The sequence below is a fragment of the Arvicola amphibius genome, chromosome 6, assembly GCF_903992535.2.
Source record: "Arvicola amphibius chromosome 6, mArvAmp1.2, whole genome shotgun sequence".
NCBI classification, from domain to species: domain Eukaryota; kingdom Metazoa; phylum Chordata; class Mammalia; order Rodentia; family Cricetidae; genus Arvicola; species Arvicola amphibius.
In genome coordinates this window covers 58328345-58342261 of record NC_052052.2, presented here as the reverse complement: position 1 = coordinate 58342261, position 13917 = coordinate 58328345, and the positions used below count along the sequence as shown (strand labels likewise).

At 38.9% G+C, this 13917-nt stretch overlaps 1 protein-coding gene across 1 annotated transcript in view; it reads right to left on the bottom strand.

Moving 5' to 3' along the window:
• The window catches only part of Mllt3 (MLLT3 super elongation complex subunit), a 267581-nt gene that overhangs the window by 97907 nt on the left and 155757 nt on the right, over positions 1-13917 (bottom strand). The window contains exons 3-4 of the mRNA XM_038333768.1: positions 11767-11849; positions 5632-5775 (exon numbers count right to left, since the gene is read on the bottom strand). Of these exons, the coding sequence (XP_038189696.1) occupies positions 5632-5775; positions 11767-11849 (227 nt within the window). The remainder of the gene's footprint in view (positions 1-5631; positions 5776-11766; positions 11850-13917) is intronic.

Sequence of the window (13917 nt, the reverse complement as noted above, 5' to 3'; positions counted from 1 at the left end):
CTGAGTAAAGACCTGTAGCACCTTCTCTTCAGGAACACAAGACACAAGTTCGACCGGCAGTCTCAGTTGCATGACACACAACAGTAACAGATGCCTGCACTTGTAAGCACAGAGGGGAAGCCGACTTCAGCATTTAAAAGAAGAGACGGGAAGGGGAAATCATCTCTTGCTGATACAGATCTTTTAATCCCAGCATTCTGAGCAACACAATTCCAGCACTGATTCAAAGGTGATCACCAGTTTGTTTTTACAGGAAGTAACCAAAATGCTTCATGGACCAGGAAGGTATTGTTACTTGGGGGATGGGGTGGGGAATTACGATCCTTTTGCTTGAAATTCAAAGGTTTATTGCTCACTGCTCCCTTCTCTGCTAATCAAAACTTAAGGCCTCAAAATAAAAAAACTTTCTCCCATAATATATAGTAATTTTCTCCCTTAATATATTCATGAATATAAATAAAATTGGATACATATTAGTGAATATAAATGGCCTTTGAAAGATGCTCTTATGTTGTTCCTTTCCATCTAAGCCCTACTCTCTGATGCTTGAACTCAAGGATTGGCAGGATTAGGCAGAGACTAAACTATACCCATTGTTACCAGCAAGTTCTACTGTGTTATCTCAGTTTTAGAGGAAATTATCATCTGGGATCCGGTTTTAAAAGACCATCTGTATTCCAATAATCTCAGAAAATGTTACCTGAATCCATGTGCACCTGGACCAGAAAATTTTATTCTTTTAATAAAAATATATTTTTAATATTAAGGGGTGATTCAGTAGAGTAAAACAAGATATTTTTCTCTCCAGGAAAATGTACATAAAGATTTCTTTGAGACAGTTTGGAAAATAGTTATGATGTTAAAAAAGAAAGAAAGAAATCTAGTAAGAGGGAAATTTGACATATAGCTGTTGGTTTGGAGATTACTATTTAGAAAAAGATCTGCAAGTTTTCAAGATTCTTCTGGCAAAAATTCTTTGGAATCGTTTTCTTCTAAGGGCTGAAAAACATTTTTTAAGAGGCTTTCCAACTCTAAAAGTAACCTTCCTGATCTCAAGAAAAGCCAAGTTCAACTTTTAAGAGCACTGTGTACTTTCGGCATTAAAGAAAAAAGGGAAAGAGAAACAGCCAACAATGACTACTGCCCATCTTCTTAAACTGTGGGTGGCAAGCCCATTGCGGGTCATGTAACTGAATGTCCCGGCCATGGAAATCTGGCAACAGTAAAAAGCTTTTAGAACTGTAGTGATGGTACCATTGGTACTGCTGAGCTAGAAAAGAGATCTGTTAAGACCCCCAGTACCCACACACAAACACACACAAAAAAAGTCAAACATAGTGGTGCTTATCTGTAACCCCAGTGCTAGGGAACTAAAGCAAGAGGATCCCTAGGGCTTGCTGCCAACTAGTTGAACAAAATCAGTGAGCTCAGGTTTGTTCAGAGAACCTGTCTCCCAAGAAAGGTAGAGGGTTTGGAGAGATGGCTCAGTGGTTAAAAGCACATATTGTTCTTAAGAAGGACCTACGTTTGATTCCTAGCACCAACACGGCAGTTCACAACCACCCATAATTCCCATTCCAGGAGATCCGGTGTCTTCTTCTGATCTCTGGGTACCAGGCACATACGCAATACACAGGCATACGTGTGAGGAAATCACTCATACAACATAAAATAAGTACTCTTAAATTTTAAAAGGTGGGGTAGAGAACTGAGGAAGATGCCTGCCTGGCATTAACCTCCAGCCTTCATACGCACACACATATATCTGCATGCAGTTTCTGGTGTGCAATGAACAAAAATTACTACAAAGTCAAATGCATAGTCAATCTACAGTGATTCTGGCAGCACATGCCTCTGTTACAGGGCAAAGCTTCCTTGTAATCCTGAACACAGAACATGAGCACTTAACATTGTGGGTACATCACACCACACAACACCAATGGTTAAAGTGGGTTCACTGAACATACCAAATTTTTCTGTTGCTGTTGAAACATAACAGTATTTTTCTGATCACACCTCAGCATATTAAGTATCAAATCAGTATATCTAATATATTTGAGTTGTATTGTGTTGTGGTGAAATTGTTGACATTTCAGTTTCTGGCTTGAGTTTCATTTTCAAAAAAATCTAATGGACTTGGGTTTGAGATTAGGGCAGAATTCAAGTGATTTCTGAAATGGCCCTAAACATATTTCTGCCGTGATATATTTTTTATATAAATCAGCATTCTCAATATTCATTACTATAAAATCAAAAGACTGGTGAACTCTGGGAAAATGTTTAAGATGTTCTAAGTCTTTTAATGCAAACCATTTGGCCAAGATTCGATTCTTCATGTAAAAATAACGAAATACCTTCATCTCAATATGCAAATCTTACTTAGTCCTTAATAAGTGGCAGACTTATATGCATTCTGAATTCATGTTTTAAAATATACTTCTCTATGATTTATTATCTGTAATTTTCATTTACTCATCTATTTTATATTTCTACATTCCAAGCACAACTAAAAATCTCTCGGGTGATGGGCTCATCGGGGCTCACAGAGACTGAACTGACATCCAGGGAGCCTGCATGGGACTGGCCTAGGCACTCTGCATACATGTGACAGTTGTGTAGCTTGGTCCTCTTATGGGACTCCTAACAGTGGGAACAGGGGCTGTCTCTGACTCTTTTATTGGCTTTTGGGATCCCTTCTCCTCATACTGGCTCTTCTTGCCCAACCTTAATACATGGGTGGAGCTTAGGCTCGCTTTGTCTTGATATGCCATGTTTTATTGATTCTCATAGGAGACCTGGCTTGTCCTCAACAGAAATGAAGAAGGAGTGGATTACGGGGTGGGAACAAAGTGGGGATGGAAGGAAGGACTGGGAGGAGAAGAAACAGTGACCAGGATGTAAAATAAAAACAATTTATTAAAATATTTCTCAGGTGAAAAGCGTCATCAAATAGATGAAGTTTAAGAAAGCCATAAAGGCCCACTCATGCCTGAAGCTCTTCATAATGATTACGTTAGTACAAATGAGGAAGGTCTCATTTCTTTCACATACACACATCTGCCACATATATTAATGCAGTATTAAGGAATAAAGAACATAGCGCCTTTCCTGTCTGCCATCCCCCAAAATAGCCATTAGAAAGGAAAAAAAACCTATCTGGACAGAAAAATTTCAATGAAAGCAAAATGTCTTAAAAATCTATAGCTTTTAGATTTTACTAACACTAAGACAACAGTAAATTTTGCAATGTCAGTTAAAAATATTCTTAGCCAAAAAATGTGTATTGGTCCACAAGTGCTTTGAATATTTTCATAGAAGACAATTTAATCTCTACATATAAGATGAATCTATAGATACTACGATTTCAAATGAAATTGTAGCTTTTCCTTTGTAATGAAACTCACTGGAGTAAGTCCCTTAAATAAATTAGTAAGCATGCCAAATGATCTCTACAAGGAATATTCCACACTGCAAACATTTTAAACTTGTCAAGACGCATTTGAAGTTTAATAGGAAAATATCCACGGGCTTACAAGGCTACTTGGAGAAACACAAAGAAGGAAGTTAGAAGTCACGGAGGTCACTGGGAAAAAACACCAGTACAACAAACGACCAAAATAAACACTATAGCAGGATGTGGCACTGTCTTATCTCTAACCTCTAACCTTTCCACATTCTGGGATGACGTGCTTATTATAAAATATTCTACATCATAGTTACCTTTCCCTATAACCATTATCATTAACCTGATGACTTCAAGTCCATAATCCACAAATTCAATTACTTATCCAACAATATATCCAAAAAGCCTAAGGCACCACCTTCATAAAAATAAAACTACTGAGGGTACCAGGAATTATAACAGACCACGTTACTGCTAAGGGCAGGTAGAGAGGTAGCTTCTACACTACACTCTTGTTAATGATTAAAACAATTAAAAAGTTCATTTTAAAAAAAACTTCCTTAGTAAATGTATATTAATTCCCCATTTTTACACTTGATCTTATCCAAAATGCTGAGAAGCAATAAAGTCCAAAATTTTAACATTTTATAAAAGCCTGTTCTGTCAGGAACACACATTTCCTTGTTTCTGAAGCTGCTCTCCAATACCTATTTAACCCATCACCTACAAACTTACTAGGTAAAATCACTTCATAGCTTCAAATGCACTTTTAGCAGTTCAATCAAAAGGACGAAAACCTAGTGAAACAGGGCTGGAAAAGAAATGAATCCACATAATTCAAATTGGCCACACAATTGTGTAGCTAGGCAACTTCTCGTGGCAGGGTTCAAAGCTTTGCTAAAGTTTGCAGAGTAACTGTCTATGACCCAAGAAGGGGAAGAGCATGGTACCAAAGAATCCACTGTGCCCTACACAGCCCTAAGGCAGAGCTTACAGTGATGTGAATCTTCAGAAGCAACAAGTTGATAAATGCTAAAGAAAATGTTAAGTTCATGGCTACAAAACTATACAGAACCCTTCCAGACGAACTAAATACAGAGGACCCAGGAGTGACGAACAAATTTCAAGTCTACGTCTGAATTGGATCTTACGTGAGTCTGAGCTGTGCACACGGGCTGTCTGAGAAAGTTCATTTGAAGACAGGGTTGATGGCCTGGGTGACACTAATCTTACAGCAGATTTTACTCAATTCATCATCTTTATCTGTGCCACTGAACTGGCTAAAAACAAGCATCGTAAATGCTTATGCCAGCAATACCAATTGCAAGGACAAAAATATCCCATCTGATACCTACATCTAAAAAAAAAATTCTTCTACTTACAGCTCAAAAATCAAAAATAGATATTAAAAGAACTCAAGCATGTAATATAAATGAAATATGTTTCCATTCATTATGATAAAGAAAATTTGGACAGCAACTCTATTTTATGTAATTTTTCACATAACCTTCAACACTTCCAAAAACTTTCTATAAACTGACATAGCCAAGTGCAGGTCCTAGTCTTTAACTGTGTGCAGTTTGCTGCTTGTTTCGGGCTTTGTTACAAAGATATTTCTCCCATATTCAAACACACCTCCCAGTGGGAGGAAGCAGAGTCACAAGACTCAGGAAGCATATAAAACAAGACTCACAAGCCCATCCGTAAGAATTTAAAAGTAGTTGGCAAGCAATTGCACACGGAGAAGAGACTCTTGAAGAGCTGACCTTGGCTTGACTAGGAGCTCTACAAATGTGGATTTCATGAGTTACTGCCTTTGTTTAGCTGAGATTTTTGATATCTTTGAATTAACCAGGCTCATAAAAGTAACACCAGCCAATCATTGATTCTCTGAGTTCTCTTGGGCAGGATCATTTCTTTGGCCTGTTTTCAGCACCTTCTCAAGGATGAAGGTGTTTGTTCACATAAACCTAGAAGAAGTAACACAGGCAGCTTTGTCAAAAACACTTGATCTATTGAGATGTTAAGGCTGTTCTAACCAGTGATGTCATTTCAGATTTGCACCTGCCTAAGGGTTTGCCTTCCTCTGTATTCAAAACCATGAGTCCACAATTAAATCATTATTGTACTTTGTACTCTTTGGGCTCTTTCAGAACGTCAACGCATATACTAGCAAGCAGTATTTTTTAATAGGAACGATTTTTTAAAAAAAAAAGATTGCCACTTACCCCTCCTGCCTTCAGCAACTTTCTTCTAAAGTCCTCTGTGGGGTTATTGAAAGTAAGTTTCTCACAGCGGAGGTGATTCACTGGTGGGTGGCCTTCAAGATGCAGGAATAAGTCATAATCAAAGCGGACTTTCTTAGGTTCTTCCTGGAAGTGAAGGAAATTTAGAGGCAAAAGTAGAAAATTTTAAAACAAGATTTAATCACATATGGAACAGAAAAGTCCTAGACACTTAACAGTTGGGTCAAAGTAGTTCTTAAAAGGATTCTTCTGGGATTACAAAAAAGCAACCTACAAATACATGAAAAATTCATTTGTGTTAGGAGAAACTCACAATCTCCCCCTTGGTTTCTCAAGTAGACCACACCATGAACACAGCCACCCAATGGAAACCTAGGTTATTCCTTCTACCTTCAGCACCAAGATCAAGACTTCCATCCTACTGCCATGCTTACTACTGTCCAAACTATCACATATCTTACGTCTACTAGGCCTTCCAATGATGCATTCTTCTCAGTCCTTCCATCAGTCAGCCTTCAAAATGATCTAAATAAATCCAATGTCAACTTAACTTTTATTCCTTGGTTAAAATGTCATCAGTTTTCCATGGATATCAGCTTAAAAATATAATGAGAAATATATGCTAGAGGAGAGCCTTGGTAATTTGACTCTGGGATTCTTGTCTCAATATATCTCCCTCAGCTGCCATGCCTATGATTATATCTTCACAAAGGTAGTGGTGATTGCTTATCAACAATAAAGCTCAGAAAACTCATCCTCTGTTCTTTCCTTCATCTTCATCTCAGTCAAATTTTCTTCTAGATCTACCTAATCTTCCTCTTGTGATCCCGAGTCTCTGGACACTGTAACTACTTACTTCAGCTTAGACCATCATGACTTCTCATGCAGTCCTCTGCTTTCAAGCTTGCCTCAGGCTACACTCTATAGTGACAAGTGACTGACTTTTCTCTAAGGCAAAACAATCTGATTATCATTCCATTACTTTTTTTTAAAAAAGCCTTTAAAGGCTCATGGTTTTCAATGATACAATCTCATTTCTTGCAACAACTAGCATAGTCTTTTAGCACCTTTCCTACAATATTTTTATTTGCTTTCTTACAATATTCTCTCCTTCTTCCACACTTCTGAAGGTCTTGAAGTTCCCACACGTTTTGGGTTCTTAATGACTTTGGTTTTATGACAGAACGCTCCCATACCCGCCGTTATATTTCCCTACATGGCTAAGTATGTTAGACTATACTGACAGAGATCTAGCGAAGTATAAGCTCCTCTGTAGAGGCGTCCTAGCCTACCCAATGCAACCTGAATTAGACATCTCTCATATACCCCTTTTCTACTAGCATAATTATCACACTGAATTATGATAATTTTGTCTCATTTCACCTCAACAATGCAACCTTGGAATTAAGAAGTCAGGTAGTAGTCCACCTTGAATTTGGAAATATAATCGATAAAGACATTTTTAATCAATTTGTTAACATCTAGCAATAACAAATGTTCATCATATTTGACTCTTGTACTAAGAATCTCTTTAATAGAAATATTCAAATATAAGTGCAAATATTCATGGTGCACTGATTACAACAGAAAAAAATGAATGAGCTACATTTTGCCATAGACTATAATTCAGATATCTTATAGATTTATTTATTTTACTTCATGTATATGTGTAGGTATATGAGTGAATCTATGTATACCCACAAAGGTCAGAAGAGGGCATAAGATCCTCTTTAACTGGAGTTACGGAGTTGTGGGGTAAGGAAAAGCAAACTGAGGTCCACTACAAAGGCAGTAAGTGCTCTTAACCACTGAGCCATTTCTCCAGCCTCTGCATTTAGATATTTTAAATTGTTACTCGGAGATATATATGTAAGCAAACTAAGGGAAATACACAGAAAAATATTAAAGTATGGCATATTATGACCCAGCCAGGCTCTGTTCTGTGCTGACATGTTTTAACATGCAGACACATGGAAAGAACTTCAAAACAGTTATGTCAAGTACTCAACAATTATTGGGTGGAGTTAAGTAATTTGGTAATTTTATTCCACACTCTCTTCATAAAAACATGCACTCCTGTGTACTTTTAAAGAAAAATATATTGACAAATATAACTAAACCCCACTAAAGAATAGAAGAATGGAGCAGTAATAGTAACCACATGAGCCCTCAGAAGGTTTAAACAATACAAAGAGCCATTACTTTTCAGAAAAACCTAAGGATTCAGACTAAAGAAGTGCTTCTGAATCCTGGGTGCAATTTTCTCTTAAAGGTGTTTTTGTTGTTGTTGTTGTTGTTGTTATTTATGTTTGTTTTTTGTTTGGTCTTGCTTTTTTTTTAATTTAGTGAGGGAAATACGCCCATAACGTTGTGTTCTGGTCAACTAGAAATCTCTGCTTAGAAGACAGACATCGATATGATGTTAAACTTTGCTCCTGAGAAAAGATTACTCCTCAAAGTTCAAATAAAAGGAGCTAGAGATGTGGCTCAGCAGCTTACAAAGCCCCAGGTTCGACTCCCTGTGAATGGTGGCTCACAGCAGCTATAACTCCAGGAGATGGAAGAGCAACCATAACTATAGCTCCCGAGTAGCCGGTGCCTCTTTTGACCTCTGAGGGGACCAAGCACACACATGATACACAGACACACATGCAAGCACTCGAACACATAAAATAAATCTAGATAAGAAAAGTATGAATTTGTTATAAATATAAGACAAATATGTTCCTTGGAGAGGCAATCTGCTTTGGTGACATCAGATTTCCCCTCACTGTACACAGGCTCCGGTCCCTGTCATTCCCTCACACACTGTCTCTGAGAACAGATTGAGAGAAAGAAGCATGGAGTCTTTTCAAACTAGAGCACCAGAATTGAACGAGGTTCAATGTGAATGCTGTTTTAATCTTCTGAAACACAAGTGTTTTTCATAGACAGGCTGGCTTTATTATACTCAAATACAAAATGACACTCAGAGACCCAAGAGAACAACCTAGACTCTACTAGCCCCCTTGACTCTGATGTCTCCAATCAATGAACAGAACTAACGACACATTCATCAGAGCAAGCCCAAGACTGGGAGAGTACAGAACCATTACTACAGTGCACACACACTTCAAGACCACAAATACTTATAATAAGAACAATAATAAACACTCAAAATGAAACGAAAATTCTGCAGAAATGTCCTACAGTTACTAGATAGTTTCCACATTAGTCAGCTCAGTCAGAAGTAAACCAGTGTGTCTATCTAGACTGCAAGGAGAGTATATGAAATCAAATGAGCCAGTCTCAGAAGACAAGCACTGTATGACTCATTTACAAAAGGCATTTAAAATCGTTATGCTATCAGAGTCATAAAATAGAAGACTAGTATAATAGCTGCCAGAGTCTTAGATGAGGGGGTGATATCAACATTAGCACTGCATTTCAGGATACAAAACAAAGAAGTTCCTGGGGTCTGCTACAGTCCTGCATCTATCAGAAGCAGCACCGTAGTTCACATGCCAGAGCTTTTAAGAAGGTGTGGTAGCACATGCTTCCAACCCCAACCCAAGCTGGCCTGGCACTCACTACGTAGACCAGGCCGGCCTCAAACTCATAAAGCTCTGCCTGCCACTGCCTTCCACGTCCAAGCTGAAGGCAGTGAGGTATCAGATTCACTGAGTGGCAGAGAGTCTGCTCAGTCACAGTCCCTCTCAGAGAAAATCAGAGCTTCACTCTTTGAGAGAAATGCTTTGGGGGTGAAAGCCTAGACTCTTCCAACAGTATAATCCAAGCATTGAATAAAATTAGAACACTAGTTATGAAGGTACGACAGGACGCAAGAAGCCTGACATCATCTTCATTAATTAAATATCCACAGCAATAAAAGGCAGTGGTTACGACGGGAGGAAAGGCTCCGAATTCCTTCTCATAAACACAATCATTTCAAAACACATTGTAAAGTAAGAAAAGGCATTTCTCCAAAGACTATAAATAAATGGACAATAAGCATATGAAGAGATGTTCAACATCATAAGTCTTCAAAGAAATGCAAATCAAAACCACAATGAAGAGCGGTTTCCCAACTACCAGGATAATTATAGTTAAAAAGAAAACAATGAACATAAAAACCATTAGAAAAATTCAAACTTTTTATACTGCTAAAGGGAATATAAAATGCACTAAATGGCATGGTGACTCTGAAACCAATTAGTGGTTGCCCCAAAAGGTAAACATAAGCACATACACACAATAGGACTATATGATCCCAGGGGGATTTCAAAACATAGATTGACATGAAAACCAATAAATGACTATTCAGAGTGGCATCACTCCTAAGCATCACAAAGTGGAGCCAAGTCAAATACCTATCATCATACAAATGAAAAGCAAAATGTGAATTATTTAGGTGAATAGAATAGTATTCAGGTATAAAAAAGAATAAATAATAAGATATCTCATAATAAGGATGAATTCCCTTTCAAAAGTTCTTATAAACTTAGTAAGGCACTGAGCCTCTGCTCAAATTCAAAGTAAGAATCCAAACAAGTAAGTACAGAAATATGTTCTTCGTCAAGCATGTCTGTGTCTTTGTGTCTCTCTGTGTGTCCCTCTGACAGTCTGTCTCTTTCTGTCTCTGTCCTCCACCCGTGTGTGTGTGTGTGTGTGTGTGTGTGTGTGTGTGTGTGTGTGTGTACCCTAATTAATAGGGGTTGAAGATTGGTAAAAGATGACATGGCAGAAGTGTGGCACATAGACACATAAGGTGAGAAAAAATACGAAAAATAAAACATACCCAGTCACTAACACATTCTTATTTTATGAGATGAGATTAGTGTAGCTTTATAGTCACAAGGAAATCTTTGATGGGTTGAAAGGCTGAGCCTTGTACACAGGGAAAAGCCACTGTTGGTGTGGAAAGTACTGAGTGTTAAAGAGTGGCTCGTCACTGCTTTGACCCTGTGCACCGAAGCCATTCAGCATAGAAGATCCTAGGCTGCACTCTGGGGACGCTGCTTGCGTAAATCTGGCGGACTGGGAAAACGTCTTTCTCAGCTGCTCTTAGGAGCTGCTGCTGCTGCTGTCCGCAGGACCAGACTTAATGGAATATTGACTCAAAGAACAGAATTCTGTTTTCTCAGTTGCTTTTTTCATTCGTTTTGAAAGTGAACTGTCTCACTTTAGGGCACACTTAGAAACTACGATACCTTTGAATGAAAAGCAAGGAACAGCATTATTTAAAAGCTGCAAGCACTATTGCAGGCCTGACATGAGGCTGAATGCTTTCCCGGGAGGTAAGCAAAATCACTGATCCATGACTACAGGGCATAAGCAGCAAGCAGTAGCTCTGGCAGGCGGGCATGGGATCTTAGTGGTAGGTGTACAAGCTTCACCACTCACGCATAGCCCACTGCAGCTTATGCTGCTGATTCGGCTCCTTCTTGTCTCCAAGGGTACAGCACAGAGAAAAAAGACAATCATCTATCATGTTTATAAACAAAACCCAGAAAACTAAAAAAGCTGCAAAAAGCCCAGCACTGAATAAATGTTTACTTATGAATGAGATAATGTTATATCATCTACCTACTCTCTGAGGTGGACACACTCCTACCTCCCAGATCATGAATAAGGGAAGCCCCACAAGGTTCAGCAATCACCCATGTCATAGGGTCTGCATATTCTGCTCCAAACGTAGTGCTGACATCTTTTCCATGAAGTTGAACGGATAATACCTTAGGCTTCAATAACTTTATATACTGATCATGTATGTTTTTCATCTAAAGATAATACAGGATTTTTTGTAATCCTAAATATGAAAGCAAGACCAGGAACATTTCCTGGAAAACCTCTAATTCCCCCTTTCTGCTGTACAAACATCTCCAATCTTGTTCAGAATGGTAATCATTCTACCAAGGAATATCTAGTGAATTTTATATAACCTGACTTTATATTACTGAAATTGTTTTTATAGCCATTTCCTCTATGATTAAAGAGTTGTGGTAACCAAAATTCTACAGTCAAGTTTAGCTTTAACATTATATAGTATTAGAAGTTTTATCAATGGATTAGCTTAAAACATTATTTATTTGGTTAACAGAGGATCTTCTGAGAGATTAATGGGTAAGGATTACATACCTTGTTTTTAAAATAAACTTCAATTGGCAATATGAAACCAGCATACCCAGACTCTTCTACTTTGTAAGGTGGGTCTTTGCACACTGCAAAATTAAAAAAGAAAATAGGAAAGGTAAGACTGGCAGACAAAAATACATTGCTATAAACATTCTACCATCATGAGCATGCCCAATTGGCCCTTTCCCATTTCACAGTAAGTCTCTGATTCCTTCTTTTCAGGGACCTAAAACAATAACTTTCCTATCCATATTTTTAATTAAAATCTGGGTGAAGTATAGCTCATTACAGTCAACAATGGTCACAGTGAGTGACTTAGTTATAATTCTCCGAAACAGGACAGAGCCTGTAATCAAAGCTAAAAAGAACTAAATGAACTAAAGAGTTTCCTAAGTAAAGAAACAGCCAAAACTGGGAGTTGAGGAAACTCACTCCCTGCCTAAGCCACTGTTCTCTGAGATGTCCTGTGTGGTCTCTTTCCTCAGAGATCTGAAACCCAGGCTCTGTCACTTCTTCTCATGCATACTAAGATTCAATGTCTCCATTTTTCCCAAGCCACCAAAAAATAAGTTTTAATGAGATCCACCACAAAACTCCCAAAACTCAATCACATGGTAAGACTATAAATGATCTTCACATTTCCTAGACTAAAACAAAATTAAAGCAAGATCTTGGAGAATTAGAGACCTTGGGAAATGAAATTCATTCCTCTAAATCAATCACAAGCCAACTGAATTTATTCTTGCAAAGTGTTGTGGGCTGGAGAGTCAGGAGCTCTTGCTCCCGGGTTCACTATCTAGCGCGCACATAGCATCTTACAACTTCAGTTCCAAAGGATCTGTTGCTCTCTTCTAAACTTGACAGGCTCCTGCATGCATGTGGTACACATATGTGCTCACACAAGCGCGCGTTCGCGTGTGCCCACACACACACAGTACACTAAGTATCTTTAAAAGAAGGTGGTTCCATAGTGTAACAAGGTAAAACTAGATGTACTAAATGTCGAGATGCACTCCAGGACGCCCGCCCTCATCAGCAGCCCAGGTTTCCCACCACAGCCCTTGGGCTCCATTCAAACTCTGGCTTCCCTCAGACATGCACAGCACTTCCCACCTACACTCAATGCTTCTGTCCACTCTTCCTTCCTTATCTAAACCGCAAGTTCCTCACCAAGTCTTCCTGGGCCACAGAGTACCTCCTTACACCCACCCGAAGCATTAATTATCTAAACACTACTCTGAAGCTAAACAGAGTTCCTTCGAACCACATACTAAAAACCCAGCCTGTTTATTCCCCTTGCCTCATGGACAAGGTAAAAACAAACCCTATTTTACCTTGAGAAGTTAAAGCTAGGTCAGGTGGTCAAGGTGCAAAAGCTGGCACACCTGAGTGCCAACCTATGACCTAGTTCAATCTCCAGTCTTCTTCTCCAAAGTTGCCTTACTTCCTTGAATCTTGGAATCCTCCTCTAAACAGTTTGAAGAACAAGCATGGTGGCTGCCATATACCTAATGTCTCTGCTCCCCCAAATTCTCGTGATAATATTCTAATCTCTGATGTTAATGGTTTCACAAGAGTCCTTTGAGAGATGATCAAGTAAAGAGGTGAAACCTTCATGAATGAGTTTACTTTGTATTCCCAACCCTCAGAGAGGCTTCTATTTGCAGTAGATGAAATTAACACAGAGATCCACAACAGGCTAAGATTCAGAGACTATGAGACAGTAATGGAGCATCTAGAATGTACCCCCTTTCCTCAAGGTTTGGGATGGTTGCAGATGAAGGAGGAAAGAACTATAGGAGCCAGGGACAGTGGATGAACACAGAGAAACAATACCCTCTGGACACAACATGAAGCTGCATACGTGACTTCACAGCAGCTGAGGTAACCCCTATGCAAACCAAACCAAGACGAAACAAACCACAGGACAGACAGGGGAGAAGGATATGGAACCTCACCCCGAGCTGAGGGGCTATTCGCAGTTGACAACTGTCAGGAGTTTAGCCCCTATTAGATCGACCATGCTCTAGATGGTTACAGTTCTGTGCATATCTGGACCTCATCAATTGGACATGATGGGTGTCGGGAGAAGAGGGGACACAAACTGGGCATGGAGGGATGGTGAAACTGAGAAGAATTAGGGGAGAGGATGAA